At 39.6% G+C, this 28000-nt stretch overlaps 2 protein-coding genes across 8 annotated transcripts; both read right to left on the bottom strand.

Annotated features, from left to right (window-relative positions):
• On the bottom strand, positions 1-18923 carry pip5k1ab (phosphatidylinositol-4-phosphate 5-kinase, type I, alpha, b). 7 transcript variants are annotated; one of them, XR_004553653.1, is made up of 17 exons: positions 18845-18921; positions 15696-15734; positions 14098-14132; positions 13837-13920; positions 13503-13633; positions 12945-13062; positions 12219-12371; positions 11755-12054; positions 5262-5497; positions 5081-5164; positions 4755-4803; positions 4419-4503; positions 4151-4321; positions 3378-3510; positions 3238-3283; positions 3055-3154; positions 1-2941 (listed from the first exon to the last, which is right to left on the bottom strand). XR_004553653.1 is itself a non-coding variant. In XM_034102334.1 (17 exons), the coding sequence occupies exons 1-17, from the start codon at positions 18888-18890 to the stop codon at positions 2939-2941; spliced, it is 1821 nt and encodes a 606-aa protein (XP_033958225.1). In that variant the 5' UTR covers positions 18891-18921; the 3' UTR covers positions 1-2938. The 7 variants fall into 7 exon arrangements, 5 of the variants coding, with proteins under 5 accessions (XP_033958225.1, XP_033958224.1, XP_033958226.1 ...); XR_004553654.1 differs by having other exon boundaries at positions 1-2938; XM_034102334.1 differs by having other exon boundaries at positions 3238-3291.
• A 925-nt stretch (positions 18924-19848) lies between these two features.
• ecm1b (extracellular matrix protein 1b) lies at positions 19849-25309 on the bottom strand. Its single transcript, XM_034102724.2, has 9 exons — positions 25064-25309; positions 23832-23888; positions 23582-23647; positions 23206-23486; positions 22239-22444; positions 21252-21525; positions 20964-21163; positions 20591-20678; positions 19849-20405 (listed from the first exon to the last, which is right to left on the bottom strand). The coding sequence occupies exons 1-9, from the start codon at positions 25131-25133 to the stop codon at positions 20232-20234; spliced, it is 1416 nt and encodes a 471-aa protein (XP_033958615.1). The 5' UTR covers positions 25134-25309; the 3' UTR covers positions 19849-20231.
• Positions 25310-28000: the final 2691 nt, after the last annotated feature.

Here is a 28000-nt window from a genome sequence, read left to right as displayed (position 1 = left end):
CAAGATTTAGAAAATATGTTTAATCCTTTAAAATCAGACATGAAAACATCACCACCACATAACTGAAACATGGCAGGAGGGACAGGCAGCACATATTGCATGAGAAGGCATTTCTGTGACTCCTATGTACATATACACATTTTTATACACAGTAAAAATATAGTAATTGAAGCATTATAGGACAACCAGCAACGTTGGCTCGCACGCCGTGTGAAACATTCATGTAGAAAAAGCACGGGCGATCAACAACCCAGAATCATGGAGCTAATACATCCATCATAGCACAATCTAAACATGAAGTATAAAATTGTCAAATAGCCCCCCTTCAAAGGCAATACACGCTATAAAGTTTTAGACATCCTTCTGTCAGTATACGTACAATCTAAAAGATACAATACACAACTTTTATCATTTCAGCCTGCAGCAATCAACCATGTCAATAAATATATTTCTTAGAGCTGAAAGGTGGCAGAAATTGTGGTTCATATTGCATTCATTCAAATAACCTGTAGTGTACAATGAGTACACCGCCCTTTAGGAAGGAGGATCATGTTCGTCTTGTGCCATGGTGTAGAGAACATAACTGCATCCAGCAATTACACAGTGCCAGTCAAGACAACACCCAGGTGTGATAAAACATAATCTGGATTTCCTGTGAGAAACATTTTCGGAGTGTTTTCTTTGTTGGCCGTTTGACTCCAACTGAATACAATTTTAAAATGATCTTTTAGAAATAATCAATATCTTACATTTTTAGTATATGAAACATGATTGATTTCAAGAACATTATCCTTACTACGTAAAGGTGTTAAATAATGGTGTCTAAGAGCTACCACAATTGTACTTAATTTAACAGGAATGTGGAGGTTGCATCTTGAAATGTCTCAGGCCACAAAGTAATCTAAATCTTTGATAAACAATACATGTATGTCATATACATCTTATCAGACAAGTTATTTAGCAAAAAAAAACAAATATCCAGTTCCAGTAATAACAGATCCTTAAAACACAGGTTGACCCAGTGTTATTACCATGTACAAAATATCAGTCCATGCAGGTAATGAGGAGCGTCTGATTTCAAGATAACGGTACTGGATCCTGAACATTTGCAGGAACTCCCCCTTCTCCTTTCTTTGGTGCCGCGACTGGCTTAAACAACAAAAGACTCAGTCCTAAATCTTCAACTGTGCATTGATGAACAAAAAGTAGTTTTCTTTTCTTCTATATTCACAAATCACATTTCCCCTTCTCCCTCTCTGCTTCACAGACCAAATGTGCCAACCAACCACACACAGTAACTCCTTCAGTGAGATGTCTAAGATCTTGAGTGGTGCTACAGTAACTATGTAGCTATTCACATTTCTGTATCAGAAATATCTCTTGGTGGTACAAAGCTCAACAACATAAACACAATATATTAAGTGAAAACAAAGCATATGTTTTTAGATCAACAGCCACATCAAATCTGAGTAAGACTACATATTAAAACAACTAATATTAGTTAAACACATGGTTATCAATATTGGTCCAAAAGTGGATGTGGGCATGGGTCATTTCTGTAACCAGCAGGAATGAAAAATAAAAGACATTCTAACTTAAAAAGGATTAGATTAACCACTCTAATGCAATTAGACTTATCACATAATAAAAGAGGGATTGCACTAGTGGTTGCAACACAATCTGAAATTATTTGATGCCCTGTTTGTTGGTCCAGACATACAAATGGCAGTTTGACGACCTTAGTTGTAGTGATAAGGCAGGTTTTTCCAACACTAACCTGTAAGAAATGTCAGTTATATATTACATGTCCAGGAGGGGACTACATGTAAAGGCACAGACAGATGGAGGACAGTAGCTGGGAACTATGACTCTTCTACTAGCTCAATACCATGACTTCATTTAACAGCAATGCTACAGTATTCTCTCTGCAGCAGCTATTCTCTCTGCATGAGCACATATGGTCACTTCAGAGAGGGAGATTTCAGGGTTGTACAAATGTGGTCTGCCATGTTAATAAGACACATTCTATGTAAGAAAAACATTGTAATGTACATTCAGCAGTGGCAAGATCTAGCTGGACCTCTGCAGCACCACCACCTCCAGCAGAATAACTTATAACAAAACGTGAAACAAAATGACCCTTTAGGTTCAAACCTATCGATCCAAAATCCAAATTCAAACAAATAATGTACATCGACAATCGATTAAAAGAAATGCATTCATGTTTACAGAGTCAACAGCAGCACATGTTGATTCAAAAAAGGAGTGTTAATTGCTCAGAGTGCACCTGGTCATGATGATTTATAAAAGGGGGCATGGATGTGCGGTAATGGAACACTTCGGTGTGAACCATGGAAATGTGAATCCAGACTCTGCAGGAAATATTCACTCCTACAAATGCAGGCTTTGCCCTTGATGTGCATGTTCCTGCTGAAAGGCTGTTGGTGCCATCTCAAAGAACCACGACTGTCTCCTCATGGGAAATGTAATTGCCTTCACCATCCACTGGTGACTGGGGCATGGGCTTTTAACAATGTACAACTAATCGTTTAGTTTTTGATGTCATTGAAGCTTCCTTCATGTTGTGAGCATGATAGAAAATCTTTGTTTAAACAATGTCATTCTGACAATTTCAGGGTCATACACCTTTTTCTTCCAGGTGTAAATCAAAGTCAATTGGGCTTTGGGAGGCTGAAGGCTGGGAAGGGTAAAACCTACCGCTCACCGGCTTCTTCTTGAACTTTCCACCATTGCTATTTCATTGTCACAACCTCCACTGCACCTCACTGCTTCATCCAGCGATCCCTGTATGCTCAGTACGGTTGATAAGAACTGAGGTGCAATGGAGGGTCCGTGGAGGATGGATGACTTTCACTCTCTTTAATCTTCCACCCACCTCACCTCGCTCAGAAACACGTCATCCTCAGATGTCTGTTATCTACTGGGAAAATGAAATGAATGTCAATATCAAGAAATGTACAACTATAACCACGTCAACGATACAATTATAAATAATCTTTTATTACCAAGTATAATGCCATTTTTCAGACTTACAAAGCAGATGTTGGTCTCAGGGACGATGTCTGAGAGTGAAATCACATCTTCGTTCCCAGACAGGTTGCCTGAATTATCCATAGTCCCTTCGTCCCCAAAACTGGAACAGAGATAAGATTTAATTATGAAACACCTCAGACAATAAATAAACAAAAAACATTTATCATTCTGTGCCTTCTGTACCTGTGATGGTCCAGGTCTGTGTTGGCTGATTTGTGCACTTCGACCCCTACAGACCTACCGATAAAGGTAAACACAAAATACATTAAGAGAGTGTGAAGGTGAGGTGTAAGAATAGAGGTAATAAATGATCTAGGCTTTACCGTAGTGGTGGAGAGGTGGAAGCAAGTCCTGTGCTGCCGAGTGATGAGGTGGACAGGTTGGCCTCGTAGTCCGCAGGGTTTTCTCCGAGCGGAGGCGTCCTCGGAACAAGATCTGGTCTGCCGAACTGCACGCCTGTAAACAAAGTATCATTAAGAAACCAAATCTCAGTTTCTCCAATCAGAGCACAATTATATATCTGCCTCATTCACCAAAATCTTCAAGTTTAAACAAAAATGTGTTCTTGGAAAAGGTCTTAAGAAAGGTCTACATCAGATTCATGATGTGTACTTAAACCACATAATTGCTCTTAACTCTGTCTTTATAAAGAAGCCAAAATAAATAGAAAGTTACGACAGTAATTCTGCAATTGAATATTTAAATGTCTGCAGAGACTGAAGGGCCATGAGCACACACAGTAGTTCAAATACATTTGAAAGGATTAAGTTAAGGATGCTAGTGTGTAGTTTACTGTGTATTTGGGTTATAGCACAATTAAATCAATTATTTTAATAATAAAAATATATAATGTAATTCAAATCTTTTTACATAAAACTGTAGAATTGGACAATAACGACAGCACTCAATCGTGTCCTAGCATGCTCTTGAGTCAGCATTGATTTTTTTAATACACAATCAAAAATAAATGTAAGATCAAATCCTTAAAAAGGAAACATTATTCAAACTGTAAGTGTGTTTAAGAAGAGAGCTGTTTGTAAGAGCGGTTGTAGAATAATGTCTAATGTCCACACTGCTCGTGAGGTGTCAGTCTCACCGCTGTCAGCCTCTGAGTCTGTGCTCTTGAAGTGGCTGTGGTAGACCAGTCTGGAGTCGACTGCTGACTGTCCCGTAGCGTTGGAGAGCAGGGGGGGAGCGCCCAGGGTGGGGGCCCTCCGGAGGCCGCCCTGACCCCCACCACGACTCTTCTTAGAAGGTGAAAGTTTTACTGGTAAAGATGGAGGATATAAAAGAGCATATGGTCACTAAGGGAACCAAGACAATTCACCCATGGGATTTCAGAATACATGCATATTCATGCTTACGTGGAATTTTCTTGAACACTGTGTTGCACATGAATTGCTGGAAACGATCTGCATAGAAGCCAGGTCTGTGAACTGAAACTGTGTCCTAAAGTATCAAAAACAAAAGCAGAGCCATTTAATACTTTCTGTTCAGAATTATCCATTTATTAACAACTATCTATAAATCTGGCATTTAGTAATCAATTAAATTAGTGAAATCAAATTTTTTTTGAGCCCAAGATAACATCTATAAAAGGGTCTGGTTTTCTCAATTTTCTATTATAAAAACTGTGTCCGCTCCAGTTCCAGATGAGGCTTTGTTTAGCTCTCCAGAACATTCAGTGTGTAAGCTCTTACCCCATCATGGACCAAGGCCTTCCAGGAATGCTCCAACTTCTTAATAAACCTAAATAATAAGACATAATTAAACAATGTACTGGAAGTTAAATGAGTTATGTAGGAATGAAGCTTTCTCATGAATTCAAAGCTTTCAGTGCAGGACTCAGAGCATAGGGATTGTCTCCCAGGCCACACACAGGACTAATAAGCACTAAACTGCCTGGTTGGTTGTCCCAGCTACCCAAACAAAACACAAAGAGGAAAACGGACTGTATTCTATGATCAGGATGAGATTACTCAAATGTATGGTTTCAAGGCAAACAGTTGTTTGCTGCTGAACAAACCTGTAGGACTGCAGAATGTCGATGATGCCGATGTAGATCAGCAACCTCTCTCCTTTACTATTACGAGATGGAATACCGCCCATACTGGAGAGACAGAGTAACAACAACATATCATTGTCATGTCCCAGTCACAGATTAAATGATAATCAAACATATGTTCACATTGAGCAATAAGACTCACTGGTCCTCTGAATCCAAAGCACCCTTCCCTCGGGCCTCCCCCTGAATGGACTCCATGGCCGTACAGTAAAGACTTTTCTGAATTTGTGGCCGGCGCTGATCTGGGGTCACTGCTCCCTCCGACCCCCCACTGTCACCAGAGTTGCCCCCGCTACGCTCCCGGTCCCGACTGGCCTGGTCCATGTTGTGGATGCCCATCAACAGACTGTAATCCATGATCTTGAAACTCTGCAAGAGCTTCAAGACAGAGAGAAATACAATTAACATGACCATCAATCAGTCCTGCTGTTTTCATGTTCACACGTGCACTCTCATAGGCAACGCTCCACATGCTCATGTCAACCCTGCAGTTATTGGGGCTGGACGTAATCAAATCATCGTTATTATGAAAAAAATGCAACTTAATCCTTTTTATATTTGTTTTTTTTAACCAGTTTTACTATCACTTATTAATGCGTTATGTTTTTATACCTTTTTTTATTTTAGTTTTCTGTAAACCATATTGATAAGATTAGAGGGGAAAAAAGGAAAAATAGCAGTCAGAATTTATGTATAAAGTACTGTATAAATTGCTGGAACAAAATAAAAATGTACTTGAACAACAATTTATACAACAAACTTAAGGTGAGTAACATACAGCATTAACAGCAAATCCAACGGCAACAATAAACACAGCAGTGTACACACAATGAAAATAACCAATTGAAAGATATGGTCATGGCGATTGAGAAACCATCGTAAACAATAAATGTGTAGTGAGAAGGCGATTTCTACCACTGGTACACACATTTAAGTGGGCATGAGAAGCTAAGTAGCCGTGACCACAAAGCAACCACAGAAACAGATTAAGCTCTAATGGGAAGTTATTTTGATGAATAAATGATATGAGCCTTTGTTTTATAACTTGTTTGGCTTTCTCAAGTCGGACAAGCCCACATTATACATCACAAAATGACATCCTGTATTATCTGGAACAATAATGCCACCTGTCTCTTTCATCTTTTAAAAAGGAATCGTCCCTCAAAGTAAACAAAGTATTGGATTGCAATGTCATGCAAGCTTGAGTCATTTTTGCAACACTAGACTGTTGGGGATGTCAGCGGTGGAGGGGCTCGACACTAAGAGACTGAATGACTGCCTTGAGAGAAAGTATAGATGTCTCTGTAAATAACATTGAGTTGAACATAAAAAAACAAATGTTCTATTGAACATGCTGCTTATTGTGTCTAGAAAATCACAGAAATGTAATCATTCTACTTGTTGGTGCCTCACAGAACAAAAAATAACCACTAAATTATTAATAAAAAAAATAATATATATATACTTAAATAAAAAATCTGATTCCCAAATTAATGGTCACCTATCATGCTATTTGTAGGCAATGGCATAGGTCTCAGATATATAAAAAAATATAAAAAACATGTCAATGAAGTGTTTTGCCCAAAATACCAAACAGATCACCCATTCTAGCCATGCCTCATATATCTATATCACTTCCTGTTTCAAAAGTGCTGATTTTGGGTATAAAGCTTTAAAATAAAAAAAAATTGATAAAAAAAAAAAGGAGGGGGCTGAGCTCATGCGGGAGATGCTACCGGCAGATACTGCGGTGATGAAACGCCATATCATGGATTAACAAGGATTATTTCTGAAACAGTATGGAGCTCAAAGGCTTTCTCTCTTGCCGGTTATACCACAAGGTGAGTTCCTTTTTATTTCCTGCTTCTTCACACACATGCTCTCCAGTACAGGTTAGCTCTGAGTGTTAGCGATGCTAATGTAAAAATGCACCGACCATATCACGTCCAAAACAGTCGGGCATTGTTTCTGATAGCAACTTTCTGATAGGACCGTGCCGTGGGTGTAAAGCCAGCCTACATTTCTGATATTACGTCAAATCTGGATCCGCTCCGTTGTAGCCCCGTTTTTTGAGATTTGGGTACGGAGGAAAATAGAGAGGGTTTTATTTTCTGATGCTGCGTGAGTTCCCTGACATACCGAGGACACATATTTATATATAAAAGACATCAACGAGTGCATTTTGCATGATAGGTCCCCTTTAACTTTGGTTTTAAATCTCAATATTTTTGAAAAGATAATTAAAACTAGGATTTTTAAGTCATATTAAATGCAGGTATTTTGAAGAAAATGCAGTATGGTTTATGTAAGGGCAAGATGATAATGTATTCAGCTGGCGTATATATCATGAGTTTGATTAGGTACTTTAATAAACTTATAACAGTGATGCAAACACAGGTATGGTGAAAAAAGAGAGAACTATTCGAAGCAGAAAAAAAACAGCGTAATATACCATCTGACAAAGGCCTGCGCTATAATGCTTCAATTAACTGGCTATTAGGGATGTTCCGATCGATCGGTCACAGATCGAGATCGGCTGATACTCACTCTCTACCGATCGATCGGTGCTCTCTAAACATGCCGATCACGAGAGCCGATCGCATGACGTAAAATACACTACACTTTTCTCTGTGTGCGACAAAACGAGCTCGCCAAAATGGCTTCACCGGTCTGGCAGTATTTTAAGGTGTCCGAAAAAGACAGTAAAATAGCGGTATGCAACGTGTGTGAAGCAGAAATCCTGCAGCTCCGCCCGCTGTGACGGACCAGTGAGCGGATCAGCACACACACTAAGAGTTAGACCTTACACACTTAGCCATTTTATCTACCTCTGGAACTAGCTAAACTAGTTATACATATATTTATTCTTCACTGTCGGGTCGCAAGAAATCTACCCTCGTGGGGCTCATGTGATTGGCGTAGAACGAAGGAGACATCTGATTGGCTATAGATAGAAACAATTACAAGTACGAATCGGCTGACCGTCAGGGGAGTCTAAAAAAACCCACACACGAATGCACAGCGATCCGTGCACAGAAAGCGATTTGTGTTTGCAGGTTCAGAGGTTTTAAACGGAAAAAAATATGTGAGGATCAAAAGTACATATGTAAAACTTTTTTCTGTATTTGGATTTTATTTACATGTATATGAAACGGAACACATTTGTGTGTGCATTGAAAAACACAAGTGTGAATCCTTCTGTGTGCATGTGTGTATTATGAGACTGTTCTGATCCCATAAGAGAGAGAGGGGGAGAGAGGAAAAGAGAGCGCTTCCGCTCATTTCTCCCGTGTTATTATCCAAAGTTAATGTAAACTTGAATAATGTACTTCATTTGAATGTAATAATTAAGTTGACTGTTGTTTGTGGAAGCTCCAGTGAATGAGCCCTATTTACTGAGTTTTAAACATCACTTTAAAAGGAAGATTTAAAGTGATGTTTAAATCTTCCATTTAGACCCCGCCCACTCGATCAGATCGGCGAACGGTATCGGCCGATACTGATTCCGGCCCCAAAATTGGCGATCGGAGCATCCCTACTGGCTATTCTTTATCATATACTCAGATCAATAGGAGACAGAGATGTTAAGTTATAAATCAAGGGTTTTTATTATTTTTTACAGCAGGGGTGGGGAACCTTTTTCCTTTCAATTTTTACAACATCCTCCGAGGGCCGTAAAAATTATTGAACTCAACCTCTGCTTAAAAAAAATAAAATCACAGCCCATTCATTTCGCCTTTCTTTCATGCTGTGCAAAGAAAAAGCAACCAATCCAGATATCTCACCATGACTCGCGCATGCATGCACGCACGTGCACGGTGTGGCATGACCACCAAAACAGAAAGATATGGACACATATTTTTTTAAATATTGAAGTTAAAAGCATCAATCTGGTGCACTTTGAGAGCAAAATGAGGAGATCTATGGATGCATCTTTCATGAAACAGGACTGTAAGATGATTTTTCTTTTTGGATATTTTACAAATCACTCCCTTTCAAACTCTAGTCTTGTTATTTTTAACAACTTTTTTGTTACTGTCATATAGTATTTTATACCTGTTTTTCATTTAGTCTCTAATGTCTCATTAATAACTAGAATAATGATTATATCAAGGTGTGCCTTAACCTCACTGAGCTGAGGTTATTTGAGCCTCTCTTCCAACTGGTTGTAGAAAAGCTCTTTATATTCGTTAGCATAGCTAGCTAACCAGATGCTAATAACAGCAGATCGCCACATAGCCGTGGGAACATGTTTCAAATGGGGGGTGCTGTGGGGATGACACCAGGGCCGGTTTTGACCAATTTGCAAGATTTTAGCTGGCAATGAAAAACCTCTACAAAAGACCACTACACTACAAACAGAGAAACGTATTGACATGGTGGACAGCTTATATAAAAAGGCTTCAAATGTATTTAGTATTGCATGAACATGTTTTAATTGGGGGGTGGACTTCACATCCTCTAGGGGGGTCCGGGGGTGCCCCCCCGGGAAGATTTATTTTAACATTTTAAAGTAAAATGCTTCAATCTGGTGCACTTTGAGCGCACAATTACTGGATACAACTCTAAAAACACCCATATGAAAAAGATCGGTTTGCATTTTAATAATCAAATAAGTATGTGAACATAACCGATAACCTACCATAGCCAATAACAAATACATGTAGGCTAACTTGTTTTATTTTTGTGGATCATTTAGATCTTATTTTATCAGTTAACATTTATTTATTTTACATATTTTTAAATCTCTCCAGTTTTAAATGATATTTTTGGTTTACTGTCCTATAGTATACATTGGAATGATTTCAAACCTGTTTTTATTTATCCTAATAATTATAAAGGAGTGCCTTGGAAATATTTGTTTACATAAATTGTGATCAAAACATTTGAGACCCACTGAGACAACTTAGACTAAAGTGAACTATCTAAACACTCAAGAGTCCTTTACCTCACTGAGCCTCTCAGTCTGACAGGAGAGCTCTCCCTCCACGTTATTGTAGAAACAGCTTCTTATATCCGTTAGCGCAGCAGAAGCTAACAACATTCCCCGCCGGTTCTCTCTCTCTCTGAGCTGCGGGCGCCAGATAAGCTAACATCCCCCACTTTCATCACTTACAGCGCCCATCGTACGGGGGGGGGGGGGGGGGAAATGTAACCGGGGTGAAAAGGGTGTTATCTTTACTTAATTATGAATGTTGTTACAATGTTGCAGCACCCGTCCACCAAGGGGTGCTGCAGCACCCTCAGCACCCCTACTTCCCACGGCCCTGGATCGCCACTGTGCTTACAACTAAAGACACAGCCACGCAAACACTGCGGTGTGTCCGGCTCCTTATGGGTACTGCAATATTTGAAGAGCTGCAGCGACGTTCAGGTGCTCTCCGTCAGCACTCCTTTCAGACGAGACATATACAGTTGCAAGTGAACCCTTTGGATTCTCCACACATAGCGTTGTGTGTTCCTTCCAAACAACTCAGCTTTGGTTTCATCTGTCCACAGAATATTTTGCCAGTAGTGCTGTGGAACATCCAGGTGCTCTTTTGCAAACTTCAAACGTGCAGCAATGTTTTCTCTGGACAGCAGTGGCTTCCTCCGTGGTGTCCTCCCATGAACTCCATTCTTGTTCAGTGTTTTACGTATCGTAGATTCGTCAACAGAGATGTTAGCATTAGCATGTGCCAGAGATTTCTTTAAGTCTCTAGCTGACACTCTAGGATTCTTCTTCCCCTCATTGAGCATTCTGCGCTGTGCTCTTGCAGTCATCTTTACAGGACGGCCACTCCTAGGGAGAGTAGCAACAGTGCTGAACTTTCTCCATTTATAGACAACTTGTCTTACCGATGAACATCAAGGCTTTCAGAGATACTTTTGTAACCCTTTCCAGATGTATGCAAGTCAACAATTCTTAATCGTAGGTCTTCTGAGAGCTCTTTTGTGCGAGGCATGGTTCACATCTGGGAATGCTTCTTAAGAATAGCAAATTCAAAACTGGTGTGTATTTTTTATAGGGCAGGGCAGCTTCAACCAACACCTCCAATCTCGTCTCATTGATTGGACTCCAGGTTGGCTGACTCCTGACTCCAATTAGCTCTTGAAGAAGTCTTTAGCCTAGGGGTTCCACCCTGCACTGTGAATGTTTACATGGTGTGTTCAATAAAAACATGAAAACATATAATTGTTTGTGTGGTATTAGTTTAAGCAGACTGTGTTTGTCTATTGTTGTGACTTAGATGAAGATCAGAACACATGTTATGACCAACTTATGCAGAAATCCAGGTAATTCCAAAGGGTTCACATACTTTTTCTTGCAACTGTACCACGTGAAGACACGTTACGCTCGTGTTGTGTTCAATGAACCTGTCCTTGGCCAGGACAAACAGGCGCTCGCTTGTTTAATTATTTTGCAGTCTAGATTTCTTCTTCTTTTTTGAAGTGAGAAGTTGTCCGTCAGTCAGACTGAAGGACAAAAACGAAAACTCTTCGGTTTCCACGAATTACACAAGTCACCCAAATCAGCGTTAAAAAAGCGGGGGGGCATCACTGTTATAATGTAACAGATGTGTCCTGTACTCCCATGTAGGCTTAAAAGCTTGAGAAAAATGAATCGACCAATTAAAAACCAGTCTGTGACTCACCAGGCAGTCCCTCTGTATAGTCTTGCACATGGCATTGAAATTGTCGGCTTCCAGCATTAGCCCGTCCGGCAAGTCCTGGATGAAGTCCAGGTCTTTGTGAATGGGAACGGCCTTCTCCCTCTCTTTAGGGGACGCTCGCCTCTTATAGGTGGAGCCCTTCAGGTCGTATTTAAGGTGCATGGGGATGATCCGAGGAAGAAGATTGTTCATCACAACAATACGAATGTTTTTCCCTCCTGCCTGAACGCAATACAGCCCGTAGAACTTGGGTAGCAAGGTGCGCTTGTTTTGGTTAATGTTCTGTAAGGAAAGAGGATAATGAAAAATAGATATATGGCACACTTATATTTTAGAGAGACATCATTAGCGCTTGCTCTCATTTAAGCCTCATACTCTCACAGTTACTGAAATCTCTCATATGGAACAGCCTCCCACTTCCTGTTGTATGCATTCGTCAGGCTCACCATGAAGTATCCAGGCAGGAGTTTCTGTAGGAACTCTGCCTCTTTGTGTTGAACAGTCTTGATGATGAACTCGTCATCACTGGAGACATAGAAGAGGGATCCGCTGGCTCCGGGGTTAGACAGCTCGATCAGACCATCATTACACAGAGAATACTACAGAGGAAGAGGAGTCTGCATCAGTGTCCAATTGAAACAAGGCAAACACGTTGGCATTTCCAAAAATCTTATCTAACTAAAACAGTGGTTTTCTGAACCAAATGGGGAGTCACCAAGAGAAAAGTATTTTATAAAACAACAGGGGACTTGATATAAACTACAGTACGATAGACCTCTCACAGGTTTCCAAGGTAATTGTTCAACTACAGGGCCATAAATTGATTGTGTGTTAAATTGTTTATATAAAAAAACAGCTAGTAGAAAAATTATTTAGTTGTGACAAAAACATGAAAGCACGAAATATGATTAAAATAAAAGTGACCACAGTGTCCACACACAAATGATTGTAGAAACAGTCTGCAGTTTTTGGTTGTCTTGTTTTTGATTGGTTAAAACATTCAGCTTTGAAAAGATATGTTAAGGTTTATTATCTCTCATTGGAACAGAGTCTCATAATTTGTCTTCAACAAGGGGCACAGGTTAAAACCACTGAATACAAGGACAGTGACTAAAGCTATCAGGAGGGCAGTTCCTGTAAACTTGGAAGTGTGTGTTTGTGCAAGTACTGACCAGGTAGTCATCTGGTCGAATGCCAAAGAGTTCCCTGAAATAACGAAAGGCAATTGGAGCATAGGTCTTAAAGCGAAAGTCACTGTAGTGATGAGCAGGAGTCAGGTTACTGCCTTCACTGAAAACACATCAAAGAGGGAGAGAGCCATTAAACACACATTCACAATGAAACATTCACAAAATATTCAGTGAATGATTTTCCCCGCCAAAATAATGATATAATAACAATAGAACATTTTAAATACAAACAAACACTAGTAAAGCTTTTTAATACAAACAAATACAAGTAAAGCTAAATTAAATGTATCTTTATCTTAGATTATACTGGATTTCAACTGAAAGATGCTCTCTTTTGGAAATAAACTTCACTTAAAATATGGGTGCACGGAGTAGGAGACGGAGTCCGTAACAATAACTTTACAAAAGTTTACAAAATGTAATTTAAGTGATGATTTTAAAGTCAATAAACATGATATTACCACATCAATACTCATTATTAACATCTAATTGTTCACTGTTAATGTCAAAGGTTATTCAACAACAACTTCTGTTATCAACCTGGGGAAGAAGATGCTTTCGACCACCACAAAGTCCTGCATGAGAACGTCCCTCTCCGCCTTCTGGCTTAAGCTGCCAACGGTGTGAGTGATGCCCAACTGGATGGCACCTTTCAGGGCAGATGACGTAGTCTAGAGCGGTCAGAGAGGAAAAGATAGTAAACCCCCGAACAAACTAAATGTTCCACCATGACTCACTCGTCACTATTCTTGGTACATCTAATGAGAGAAAGTCCCAAACTAATTTTAAAGTATGACCACCTTTTACACTTTTCAACTCTGCTACATGTAAAAAAACAACCCACTGGTGTGACCAACCCCCACCCTGTTCTGACCTTTTTATAGGTGGTCTCTCCGGTGGTGGTCTCCACCCCCCGGTGTCCGATGGTCTTCTTCATACTCTGAGTTGTGCCAGGCAACTGATGAGAGGGGCAGAGAGGAAAACATTTAAATATAGTCTGGTGAGTGTGTTAGTGAACACAGAAGATCGAGCTGAATCTAATATGTAGATGGGTTTGCTGGATCAACATTTACTTGACTTCGGATTGGTACATAATAGAGACGCAAATTATTAACACATTCTTTGACATCCATACCTCTGAAGGGGCCATTTTTCGGAAGCCACTGGTCCCTAAGGACAAAAAGGTTCAATTAGGAGTTACAATGGGACAAAGACACAAACACTTGAGAACAAAATGTGAAAACGCAGTAAAACCTTTAGGGGCGGCTAGTCCCCTTGTTTAGACTCAACCTAAAGGGAAAGTTAGGTTGTTTTGTGGGGTTGTATGAAATACTCAGTCCATAGTCAGTGTATCATCTAGAGTAAATGGAGGTTTGCACGCCCCCAGTTTGGAGAATCAGAATGACGCACAGAAGCAAAGCACTGTACTGCTGTGGACACAGGAAGAAGTAAAACGTTACTTTGCCACCTTTTTATTTGATGCTCTTTTATACCTCTTTACATTACCTCTCCAGTCCTACATTACCTCTCCAGTCCTTTCCGACAGTGAACTGAAGCAGTTATCTATGCTTTCTTCAAACTCAGACTCCTGACATTTTATTTTAAAGTGCAGAACATTGGAGTTGCTTTTCTTGAAGGTTGCTAACTATCTCTTTATCGAAACTCTTGTAAATGCCAACCACAATGGTCAGCGTAAATGTGATGCGTGAAATAATTGTCAAAGGTTGAGTTGGCACCTTTTTAAAAAGAGTTTGTTAAAGACTGTTTTAAGAAATCCTCTGCTGACTAATTGAGGCCAATGATGAGCCCAGGCCTAAATGTGGAAGCAGTCACTAACTGCTGCCCTCGATACCTCCGCTCTGTTAACTGGAACTACTTCTCCCCTGAGCTGGCTGCTCCAGATTCATCTGCTCCCTGAAGAGGTATATCTACAGTCACAGCCTCCTTTCAAAACATCTGCCATTCCTAGCTCTTTCTGCAACAGCCTACTTTGCTTCTGACTTTAACTTTGCATTTCTTATTTTGATTAATGCCGTCGTAACTATTGTTTGTTGAATTGAGCCATTGAGCGTACTGATAAGCATTAGCAGAGGATTAGTATCTTTAAGGTACAGTATACACACATATTGAGAGTTATAGACATCAAGAAGCAAAATGTAAGGATTTGATTACCAAAGATAGGAAGTTAAATTAAAACATGCCCCAAACAAATAAACCTATCCTCCTGGGTAAGCATGGTAACAATCACAGCACATATCAGTTTTGTAAGATATGCCCAGTAGTAACAAAGAAATACATGATTTCCTATGTCCTTACGTAAACTTGCCGTCTAAACCTACTTCTCACCCACTCTGCAAGCACCTCTAGCCTGTAACCAATGGCAACATGTACTTCAATGCTGCAGTGCCACAGGTCAATATATACAGAGGATGTTGGGTAGATTAAACAACCTTTCCTGTGTGTGAAAATGCATCTACACCCAGCATCAATCCAGGAGATGCACAGTAAGTGGACACTACAACCCAGGAAAGGTGGGTGTGTTAATAATAAGGCACTCATTGAATGCCATGCACGTCTTCTCAGTTAACGAGGAGGGACACACTGCAATGCACCGGGAAACAATGAGCATCATTCTGCACACATTCCCAACTCTCATTATGTAACACAACAACACACTATATCTTCATCACTACTCGTGCAGTTTCTGATCACGCACACCCATGCCGCGAGTACCTCGCTGAAATGCTCTCCTCCAGAACTGAGTCCTAATATCTGTGGAGCAGGACAGAGGCAGCCTTAAAAGCTTAACCCAGAAAAGGAGCTGCACTGAACAACACATGTACTGACTGTGTTTAGGTACGAGGAAATGTACCATGTAAAGCTGGAATGATTACTCAATTTAATACGAATATTAGTGCCCGAAACCTTCTGGTTTTATTTGTCTTCAATTTGATAAGTAATATATTTGGGTATTGGACTAATAGTTGGAAAATGATATGGAAAATCATAATGAGTATTTCAATTATTTTTCCACCCATCTTTTACACAGAATAGCTTATTGATTCATTCATTTAGAATAATTAGCAGCAAAATGTATTAGGAATATACATAACCATCAACTATCCTAACTTTATCACATTGCAATGTTTTCAAGAGTTAATATGAAACTGGCCCTGGTAATAACACACACTGCAGTAATCAATTAGTAGATCAATAGAAAAATAATAACCAACTCTTTTATAACAAATTCATTGTAAAAGTACCTTTATATGTAAAAAGAAGTACTGTTTTCAGCCTCTAAAATATGAACATGCCCTACATTTTTCTGCATTACCTTATATTTAACAGAATGGGCTCTTTATATAAACCAGTTGGCCTTTTTCAAAACTGTGATGGATAGGGATGCTCCGATCGATCGGTCACCGATCGAGATCGGCCGATACTCACTCTCCACTGATCGATCGGTTCTCTCTAAACATGCCGATCGCATGACGTAAAATACATGACACTTTTCTCTGTGCGCGACAAAACAAGCTCGCCAAAATGGCTTCACCGGTCTGGCAGTATTTCAAGGTGTCCGAAAAAGACAGTAAAATAGCGGAATGCAACGTGTGTGAAGCCGAAATCCTGCAGCTCCGCCCGCTGAGACGGACCGGTGAGCGGAGCGAAACACACAAGAGTTAGATAATTAGCTATTGTATCTACCTCTGGAACAAGCTAAACTAGTTATTATAAATATATTTATTCTTCACTGTCGGGTCACTCATTACTGGATCAGTGAGCTGCATGAGATACTGACAGGCTGTCAGGAGAGAGAGAGGGGGAGAGAGGGGGGAGAGAGGAAAAGAGAGCGCTTCCGCTCATTTCTCCCTTGTTATTATCCAAAGTGAATGTAAACTTGAATAATGTACATCGTTTGAATGTAATAATTAAGTTGATTGTTGTTTGTGGAAGCTCCAGTGAATGAGCCCATTAACTGAGTTTTAAACATCACTTTAAATGGAAGATTTAAAGTGATGTTTAAATCTTCCATTTAGGCCCCGCCCACTTGATCGGATCGGTGATCGGTATCGGCCGATACTGATTCCGGCGATCGGCCCCGAAATTGGTGATCGGAGCATCCCTAGTGATGGACATTTAACACATGTTTGTTTTGTTTTTTGATATACCAAAGAAACAATTAAACTAGATTATAATCATTACATTAATGAAAATACATTTTAGTTGCAGTCAGACACTGATAAAAACCGACACTGAGCATAAGATTCAGGCTAGTAATTACCCACCCCAACTCAACCCAATTACTTAAGAATGTCTTTAGCTCTTCAGTTACAGGCCTTACGACAATAGGCAAACCATCTGTTCCTCTCTGTATACTAAAGAACTCCCTGCCAGCCTTGTTCACATGTAGCCCGCAGCATACACAAAGCAATAATATGGGACACGCACAGTTTTCTAACATAATTGTCTTCTTATCATAGCAACATGAATCTACAGGATCTTGCCCTGATGAGGAAACAAGGCAAATCAAGGCTCATGCACTGGATATTACATTATGTTACTGTCACTCAAAAATATCTGCGAGTGTGTATTTCACAGATTGCTGTGTCTTGTATTTGTGAATGTCTATGCTCTCAGCCATGTGGGAGCCACAAGAGCAATTTGAAGGCACTATTTTTATTCACTGATTCAGACTGGGTGGTTACCACAGCAAAAGCAACTCCTCTCTAGACAGGAAAGCTAATAAGTGACACACTAAACTAAATGGATTAGCAAGATGCAACCTCCTCATCATCTGTCCTGTCTAGAGAATAAGACCCATCTGTTTCTTTGTGGTCACTGAAAAAGACCAATTCATGAGCGATTCATCATACAAAAATCTGAAATCAAGAGAGATGGACAAACATTTCATACACTTAACAGGGACATGACTGTTCATTATCTGGGTTAGCATGACAAACTTGTAGGAAATCAATAAGATCAATATTTATTTTTTCGATAATATATCACTGTGAATCTTTGGACACTAACGCTAACTGACAGGGGGCTGGTGTTGAGTGAACTAAATGACAAATGGATCTGTTGCTACTCTGCTCCTGTAGTAAACATCTATATTTCTGTTGCTGCAGTATTGTTGGCCTTGTATAGAACATTTAAATGTATCCAGAAATGTTATATTGTGTATCATTTGTGATAAATATATTTTCTACTGTAGATATGTTAATATTTGCTGTTTATTTTATCATGTTTGTAGTTTAATCCACCTTTTGAATATTTGTATATGTGAATGCCTGAACATACTGCTGCTATAACAAAAGGATTTCCCAATTTGGGATCAATTATCTGTATATCACAGACCCGGACAGACAGAGGAAAGGGAGGGGTGTAACGGGCTATAATAGGGTAGTTTCCCATGGATGGACAGACCCTATTCAAATGTGCAGCTTCTCACACATTTACAAAATAAATGTAATAAACCTCGCAATTATCCTCCTGCCTCCAGCTAACTCATTAGCATTCAAACAGCGTTAACAAATCACCGACTTGATAACAAAACAGACCACTTGAGCCAACGTGGTCCAGGGAATTATTTTGTAATGCATCCTAATAGACAATTCTATATAAATACTATCCGCTCGCTGGTTAAAGCTTATTAGCACCAGACTGGGGTTTATCTACAAGGCAGTTTAACAGGCTACACATTGCTTGTTTCATTTGTTAGGGTGAGAGCCTCGATGCTAACTGGCTAAGTGGCTAACCGGGACGTGAGAAAGCCACAGTCCCCCGAGTCCCACGGTTAATATCGCTATAAAATGACACACGGTTATGTTTTTATGTTCGTTTGAAGACGACAAAAGGAGAAGTATTTATACATTAGATACCTGTCGGGGCTGTTGATCCCGAGTCTGCCGTCCCAGCAGTCGCCATTACGGTCTGCCTGTTCTCATCCCAGACTGTAGAGCCGACAGAGGGCTCTGATGCTCGGCTCGCAGCTGCGCCACAGCGCCGCCAGCTGACCAAAGAGGAACCGCTTCACTTTCACTTTTACTCTACTTCATATTCATGTACCTCAAGTTTAAAAGTTTAGAATAACCTTGGGGTTCACTAACTAAGTACATTTACTCTCAAGTACTGTACTTGACAGCAATTTTGAGGTACTTTACTCGAATATTTCCATTTATGCTACTTCTATTCCACTATACAATTCAGAGGTAAATATTGTACTCCACTACATTTATGCAGTACCTTTAGTTACTTTGCAAGTCGAGATAAATGTTAAACAATAGGATTAACACTCAATACTTTAGACATAGGCTACCTGATTTAAACTCACAATTAGTTTAAACAATATCTACCTAGCTTGATCAATACCTCAATAATTATCAACAAAACATATTCTGAAATGGGCCAAATGGGTCATCTTCATAATGAGTAGCTACGTTTACTCTTGGTACTTTAGTATAATTCAACTACTGAGAGTATATCAGACATAGTTTCCAAATTAACTAAATATGTGCAATGTTGTTGAAATATTTGTTACATTCATAAAGGGCTGATTTTGTGTTTATCATGCCTCAACACCTTCTTTGAGTCACATGTTATTTAATGTTTGTTTCTTTATATCTTAAGTCTTTTCAAGTTCTTCTCTTATGTTTGTGTGTGTCATTAGTGACAAAGTAAAATATAATTGAACTAAACATAACTAGATTACTTTTACAGGGGTTTGTAACAGGTGAACAGCAGTTCAAACTATTAAATTGACAAGGGTTGTCATTACTGCCAATTTAAATCTAGTGTAGCCAGGCAGACATTTACAAGTAAGGCAAGACGAAGGACTCACACAACCTAACCTTGCATGTAAGAAGACAGTAGACCACACAAATGGTACATTTCAATACGTTTTTATTAGAACTGTTGTAGATATGATCTTCACAAAACAAGGATGAGAACTGATTTTGCAGTTCCAAATCAATCAATAAAATGCATCCATAATCAAATATGTAAAGCGTAGCCATAGAAAATAGTTGTACAGTAAAACAAGAATTAAACACTGTTGTATGTTTCTTTTTAAATGTATTCTTGTGATAACAAAGCTTCTAATTTGAACTCAGATAAAAAGATGAAAAGAAAACTGGCAGAAGCTAGAATGTGGTCCACATTCCCTTACAGACCTCAAATATTTCCTGTTTATGATCAGAGGTCATCTCTGCTGCTAGCTTGATGTTTCCCTGAATGGCCCAGTGCCATAGGATCAGCAGCCAAAGGTCATCAGAGTATATAGGGGAGAGGGCACTTTTTCTTTTCACTGGAGGCTTTGGTTGCTTTGGTGATGGCATTCACAATAATTTTGGAGATACACTGCGGCCGCTCGTGTGAAGACATGCTGCAACAGTCATGGAGAGATGGAGGAGAATTCCAACATTGCTTTGATACTGCGATGAGCTGTTTTGATGGAGAGTACAAGATCAGACAAATGAGAAAAAGCCAATTGAAAATCTGACATTTTGTTTAATAGCTCCTAAACTTTTGTTTTCAAATGTTTTATTTACATTTTCACTGCTCAGGCTTTGTCATCTGATTTTTTTGTTGCTAGATTTTGTACCGACACCCTTCCTTGTTTGACTCACCTCCTGCGCAAAACAAAGGACCCTCTCTTCTTCAGAAAGGGGGCAGCATTGGTTCACAAAGCTCTCGAGAGGAAAACCAACAGGGAACCTAAAACACAATGAAGCTATTATTTTGTTTCTGTACATAATGCAGACACACCAAAACATACTGTAGATAGGTGGTATTAGCACATTTCAACATAAAATATATTTTAGCATATGAGGCTGCTTGGTACAAATGTATTTTCTTTGACAAGAAATGACCAAAAGCATCAAAAGAAACGGAAAGAAAGGAACTACCATTGCCACCAAAAAAAAGCACCATGAAAGAGGATGATAAAGAAGACAAAGATAATATCAGATCCAAGGCCAGATGTAGGAAGTATGTTCTTACTTCTTCTTGATGATCTTGTGAGTGTCACAGATGTTGTGAAGGGAGAGCTCTTTAGCAGCGGAGGTCAGATTATAATATGGGTCAGGAGAAAGGTTTTTGAAACAGGTGTATCGGCTATCTTCCACGTTGTCAAAACAACACTCGAAATCCACTGGTTCACCGTTCTTGTTCAAGCAAAACTTGCTAAGCTCCTCACGCCACTTAAACACAAATAGAGAAAGGTCATGAGAAGGCAGGAACATTACTAAATTAAGGAAAATATTTATGTTTGTAGGTTTTTTGGTTTACCTTCTGGTCAGCACACTCGAGCACACCCTGCTTCTTTTTGCAGCACTGTTTGAATCCCTTCTCTACACGATTAATGGTCTTTGCCTGATGGGACATCAATTCATAGCCTGAATTTCGAAGGCAATTGACTTTGTAAAGTGGGCGTAGCTTCTGGTCGCGACACAGTGATTCAATGTTGTCAGCAGAGGGTCGTCCGGGAGGAAAGTAGAAGTCTTTTTTAGGAGATTGTATAACATTTCTTTGTCCTCTGGGAACGTACGGACTCTGTATTTTCCTGTAAAGTATGAGGCATATGGTCAGAGTGAAACCTGACTTCCTTCTACTGTACCTCTAGGATCTATTTATCCAAACTAAGTGTGTTTTGCAATGTAACAATTCATTTGTATTGAAATTCCATAAAAAGACTCAAACAAAACTGCTTTCAGAGTGAGTTAAGCCTTGTAGTAAAATAGCCACCCTGTCATTCATAAGAATGGGACCAGTCCACTGATGCAGCTTGGGTTTTATACAGATGGCTCAGGCTAAATAGACAGAGGCTTGTTCAGCAAAAACAATAAAACCTAGCTCAACTGCTAGATCACAATGAAGCATTCTCGGACAAAGCCCTGCATTGGTCAATGAACTATACCGGCAAGTGTACAATGTAAAATGATTGCCGTAAACATAACTTTACAGAGCAGTAAAATCCATCCTCATAGTAGGCCTATTATAAAACAATTTGATGTGTTTTGGCATATAAAAAGCCTATTTAGTAAAAGTTATTTAAATAGTTTAATAGACAGAAATGTGTCAAAATGTGTGTCTTTTCATGGGATATAAATTATTTAGAAAATATTGAGAAATGTTTTCACAACATTGTAAAAGCTGAAACTGATTTCTGATTTGATCCTATGCATAGAAGCATAAATGATCTTTAAGAAGGTTTAACTTGTTAACATTCAAAATCAACTGTTTACTGGTGGTTATTTTATCAAATTCAATTCATACCGCGGACAATCCGTGGGGGTAAAGTCAAAGGTTTCAGTGGAGGGAATCTGTGGCACCGGCAGCTCCTGTGTCGCCGTGTAGTTTGGGTTCGGAGCTTCGTTATGGAAGCAGTTTAGCCTGTCGCTGCCCCTCGGCTTGCAGCATTCAGATTGACGATCCTTTATGCTTGAGTCCTCCTCACAGTAGGAATTGATTGCGAACTTCCACTGTAGTTGGAACAAAACCACAGACAGTTCGTTCTGCATTTGTCTTTTAATAGTGACATGAAGTCTGCATGCGACTGTATTTTAAGTGAATGGGCCAGCTGCAATATATAGAGTATCTTTTAAGACACAATTACACAAATCTCAAAAACAAATATTAGGCGAAAAGATTAAGAAAAGGCTTTTTTCACTAAAGAATTGGAAGCATGTTTGTTGCTTGGCCTTCAGACCGATCCTCTGGTTCTCATGCCAAGGCCTGTCTGTTATGCCAGGCTGGGCTGCATATAACACCTAAGGCCTTTATCTTTGTTCCAAAAAGCAAGTATCATCATCTCAGCAATGTGAAGAATGTGTTTTGCCCTTTTTATGTCCAGGGTAGAACAAAAACACGCACAAAAATGTGTTTGGAGTACCATACGCTATAGAAATGATAAAACAAAGCTTCAGGAACTAAGGTAATATAAATATAAAGTTACTGAAGTTGGCAATTAAGATCATATTTATGAGAGCATTCCTCAACATAAAGTATTAAGTGGATAACATTAAAATGATCTTGTTTTTTAATTATAAATTAACACGAATTGGGATCAAGCTTCGGTTGATCCCAATATCTTGAGTCTAATGACAAGATAATGCAAAAACATTATCAACAAGGTGGAGTACAAAAATTGTAGCACACTTAAAGTTAAAAGATGCAGGATATCCTATAATGTCACTTTTATACTGAGTTGAAGAAATTGCTGAATTTGCTGTAGGTGACTCACCGCCATTGAGGTGCAACACAGCGTCACCTCTGTCCCCCACGTGTGGTTGCTCCCGCAGCATGCATTTAAGAGGTACTCTAACTCGTTGACAGAACTGGCCATTCGCTTCAACTTCCCATAACCACCGACAGGAAAGTACGAGTCTGGGTAGCGGGGACGATGGTCTCCATTGATACAGATGGCTTGGATATTGTCGAAAGTCGGTTGGCCGAGGGGGAAGTCAACAGGATATTCCAGCCGTGGAGGGCCACCAGCGGAACGGGGCCCAAAACTTGGTCGACCTTAGAGGAAAAGACAGGAATCATACTGTTATTTGATACAAATACAGCGACAGGTGAATTCAATTAAAAGTTAAGGGAGGAAAATAAATACGAACCTCCTCTAGATGTCAAGCCTAGCTCCTGGACCTTCCAGGTATTTCCGGAATGGGGTCGTTGCATTTCTGAAAGACAACACGATTTTAAAACAAGGATTTACAAAATATATATATTTGCCAGTGTCAACCCATATTAGGGCACCAGGGGGACAGAAATAATGATGTGGTATATAATTTATGTTTTAAAATCCCGCTCTGAACATCTAAGATTATTTTGATTAGATACTGCACTAGTATTGTGAACTCGCACCTTGCATGAATTCGTCAATGTCGAAGGTGACCTCGCGTTGCTCGACGGCTTTCCCTTCTGGAAATTGTAAACACAAAGAGAAGGAGAGAAAGAGGGAAAGGGAGAGAGGGAAAGAGAAAGAGGCAGAAAGCCATTAAAAGTTATGCAACCGTTATTGCACAAATTATACTGAGAACCAGTGGTGACCATTATATTCAATGGTCTTTCAAGTCTTTCAAATGTTACTAAAGTAAACTTTTGTATGTAACATCAGAGAAATGTACTCAATCATTGACAATGTGATGAGTAATGTTAATTACAACACTTTATTTAGTCAGTGACTCATCATTTAATATTGACACTGAATAAAGAAGGATTACCATTTATAATATTCAAATTGCACTAAAGTGCTTGGCCTAAGTTTTACTGGTGGGAAGTAAGTACATTTACTCAAGTACTGTACTTAAGTACAATTTTTAGGTACTTGTACTTTACTTGAGTATTTCCATTGTATGCTACTTTGTACTTATACTCCACTAAGACTCAGAGTTAAATGGTGTACTTTTACTCCACTACATTTATTTAATAGGAGTTATACTTTACAGATTTTGATTAATGATGTGAAATATAATCAACACTTAAATTAGACTTTATTACACCTGGAGTAAATTCACAAACTACCCTGCAGTATGCACAGTCATTAAAACTATAGCTGCACCTTTACAAGCTTTTATAACAGTTTAATGCATCAATAATTATCAAAACATACAATATTATTCTGAAATGGACCAATCTGCATAATGGCTTATTTTACTTTTGGTACTTTAAGTATATTTTTATGCTAAAAAACGTTTGCATTATTTTACTTTAATAATATGTTTGATTGCAGGACTTTGACTATAACCGAGTATTCCTACACACTGGTACTTTCACTCAAGTACAAGGTCTGAGTACTTTTCCCACCTCTGCGTGTAGGCTACTGTGATATACAAGTCCTTATTGCGACAGGAGGATTAATGTCAGCTGGTCTGCGAAATGAACGCAGAGCAGTTTAGACGAACAAAAATGGAGTCAAGAAGCAATTTCTGTCATGAAAACAATAACAACAACAAAAAGAAGAAGAAGAAGAAGAAGAAGAAGAAGAAGAAGAAGAAGAAGAAGAAGAAGAAGAAGAAGAAGAAGAAGAAGAAGAAGAAGAAGAAGAAGAAGAAGAAGAAGAAGAAGAAACGGGAAAATAACAGTAGGCTACCAACCCTCGGATGCTGAGCTCAGTAACACCAAGACCAATGCTGTGCAGCAGGCTAGAGCCGCAGGAGACCCCATGGCGCAGAGTATAGTGTCGTGAACGGTTTGTCCCGCAGATACTGTTTTTCTGTCCTCGCGCAGAGAGAGAGTAAGGCCGCCCAGAGACACACACACACCGGCCGGTAATTGGTTGAACAGAGACTGCCCTGCTGTCTGTCAGACCGTAAACGCGCAACCGTGCAAACAGATGTTATAGTTGTGGGGTTTCAGGGGGGCGAGACGGGTGAGGAAGAAAAGAGGGAAGGAAGGAAGTTTTTACAACATGACTCATAGGTGCTCCGTTCAAATCATGGGTACGTCTTGTTGGACGTGATGTGAAGTAACATGAACTAATTTGGAGGCCTACTTAACTTGAGTATTTGTTGCTACTTTGTACTCTACCCAACTACGATGTAGAGGTAAATGGTGTAGCTACTCCACTACATGTATTTAATAACTTTAGTTACTTTGCAGGTTTGGATTAATGATGTGAAATGTAATCAACTCTTAAATCAGACTTTAATTACACCTGGAGTAAATTCACATACCCTGCAGTATACATTTATTTAATATAGCTGCAGCTTTGATGAACACATCAATGCATTATTATAATAAAAACATGTAATATATTCTTCTGAAATGGGCCAATCAGCATGATGAGTACTTTTTAGTAGGCTACTACGTTAAGTATATTTTGATGCTAATACTTATTTGCTTTTTGATTTTGATTGCAGGACCAGGACTTACTTTTAACAGACTATTCCTACACTCTGGTACTTTTATTTTAAGTACTTCTCCAAACTCTGATGAGCACTGTGTTAATGATTTTTTTTAACACTGGCTGTTAGCCAATGTGTAAGACGTATTGCCCTGCCATAAGGCCCAGCTAATTATCCTCAGGCTATTGACAATGAATGAACTAATTCTAATATTTTATATTATTTTTTTATTTTATAGAAATATCAGAAATATTCAATGATTGTAGGCCATAAAAGTATAAAAGTACTCCCTACATTGTAGGGAGTACTTTAGATCACCATTTTCTGTCTGAGTGCGATACCTTAAAGGGTGTGTTGGCATTTTTTAATTGCACAGTAAGATTAAAAAATATAATTATAATCAAAGCCTCAAATCCTTAAATAATAATTCAAGTAAAGGCTGCGGGGGGAACTTCTGTGTAGCAATGCAGGAGGAGTCACAGACTCAAAGGAGACACGGGAAGAGCTGGAGCTTTGATGGCAAACGCTGATGGGTTTATTTGGAGCTTCGGCCGGAGAATTCACAAAACAAATCAAAGAGTCAGAGGTTCTGACTTCACGGCAGAGTTGCCACGTCAATTCTGAAGAACTAGACCCGGCCTAGACCCATGTATTTAGTCCAGAGAGAACATTGTGCATAACAAGATAGAATCATAACACCTCTATCAGCTGACACCAACAGGCAGGAACAGGGAGACAAAACACTGAGAGCACATCAGCCAAGGTTACAGGTGTGTGTGCTCAGTCAGGACAGTATGACATGGGTCAAAGTTATGGGCCTTGTAAAATATTTCCCCAACAAAGGCCACGGAAGAAAAAAAACAGGAGCCTACATTTTCCACAATTCAAAAATGTATGTCTTTTAAACTCTACACCTAATGATTGTAACACAGGCTTTTCATGTTGTAACAATTACAATCTTCCACCTCAAACTTTAGACATAAAATCCATATTTATTTTGCGAATGTCAAAATATTCAACAGGATGAATAAAGGATACGATTTAAAAGCATTTAATAATGTATAGCTAGGGCTGTATTTTGTCCATCCCACCAACCCTGTTTTTGAGTCATTGTTTGCTTTTTGAGAGAGAGATATCAAAGGCCTTAAACTCTTCTTTCTCACTCACACAGAGTTTGAGTCCAGGGTTATTGTGACCTTACTACGGTGGCCCTGAAGTGCAAGACACCACAGCATTTCAGAAAACACAACAGCATTTCACAAAACGCCACAGCATTTCACAAAACGCCACAGCATTTCAGAAAACGCCACAGCATTTCACATTGGACGGAAAGGGTATTCCTTAGGGAGAACACTTCTTGTTTGTGAATGGACAGAGCCAGCCAGCACTGCTGTGATTGGTTGTTGTTGCTGCCAGTCAAGAAATGACACTTCGTGATTGGCCCAACACATCAGCTGTTAGCTGTTAGCACACACTCAGAGCTCACAGCTACTCATATCTGTTCAGAAACTGGACAAAAGTTAAACATATAACTGCAGTTTGAGACACTTCCGTATTAGCGTCCCGGCTCTTCCCCAGAGTTTTCCGCTTGGTTGGGACCAGAGCCCTAGAGAGATAAGTATCTCTTAGTATTTATAGTAGATTAGTATCTCTAGGGCTCTGGTTGGGACATATTTCGCTGTCGGGTGTTGACCAATCACGAAGCGTCATTTCTTGACTGGCAGCAAAAACAACCAATCACAGTAGTGCTTCTCTGGCTGGCTCTGTCCAATCACAAACAAGAAGTGTTCTCCCTAAAGCCCCTGTCACACTGTCCCGAAATTGACACCCGATGGACACACGATAAAGGAAATGTTCAAATTCGGCTCTGATCGTAACAACATCGCTCCATTCGTGAGGGCATCTTAAGCCATCGTATGACCGTCTGTGGAGTTTCTCAGGCTCCGGCAGCAACTTCGTGAGCGGCAACTTCGTAAGGCACTCGTGAGGGCATCTTGTCGAATCGTGTCATCTTCGTGTTATCATCGGTGCCATCGGGTATTCGCCCTCACTCCGATCGGGGCGAATGCCCGATGACACCGATGATAACAACATGCCCTCACGATGGCCTTACGAAGGGCAACATTGACACACGAATTCAACACGAAAATGAACCTTCGCAAGGTCCTTCGGCAATTTTTTGGCATG

This window comes from Pseudochaenichthys georgianus, chromosome 16, assembly GCF_902827115.2.
Source record: "Pseudochaenichthys georgianus chromosome 16, fPseGeo1.2, whole genome shotgun sequence".
NCBI lineage: Eukaryota > Metazoa > Chordata > Actinopteri > Perciformes > Channichthyidae > Pseudochaenichthys > Pseudochaenichthys georgianus.
This window is presented reverse-complemented; position numbering and strand designations above follow the sequence as displayed.

What these genes read in the sequence shown, in the direction of transcription:
- ecm1b (XM_034102724.2), bottom strand. Translation starts at nt 25,133, where the DNA reads ATGGGGTCTCCTGCGGCTCTAGCCTGCTGCACAGCATTGGTCTTGGTG. An exon ending in CATTGACGAATTCATGCAAG is followed by an intron (nt 23,648 to 23,831) that starts GTGCGAGTTCAC and finishes GTTGTCTTTCAG; the next exon opens with AAATGCAACGACCCCATTCC. An exon ending in TCGAGTGTGCTGACCAGAAG is followed by an intron (nt 21,164 to 21,251) that starts GTAAACCAAAAA and finishes TTTGTGTTTAAG; the next exon opens with TGGCGTGAGGAGCTTAGCAA.
- pip5k1ab (XM_034102333.1), bottom strand. Translation starts at nt 18,890, where the DNA reads ATGGCGACTGCTGGGACGGCAGACTCGGGATCAACAGCCCCGACAG. An exon ending in GGGATCAACAGCCCCGACAG is followed by an intron (nt 15,735 to 18,844) that starts GTATCTAATGTA and finishes CCTGCTCCACAG; the next exon opens with ATATTAGGACTCAGTTCTGG. An exon ending in TCCACCTCTCCACCACTACG is followed by an intron (nt 3,292 to 3,377) that starts GTAAAGCCTAGA and finishes CTTTATCGGTAG; the next exon opens with GTCTGTAGGGGTCGAAGTGC.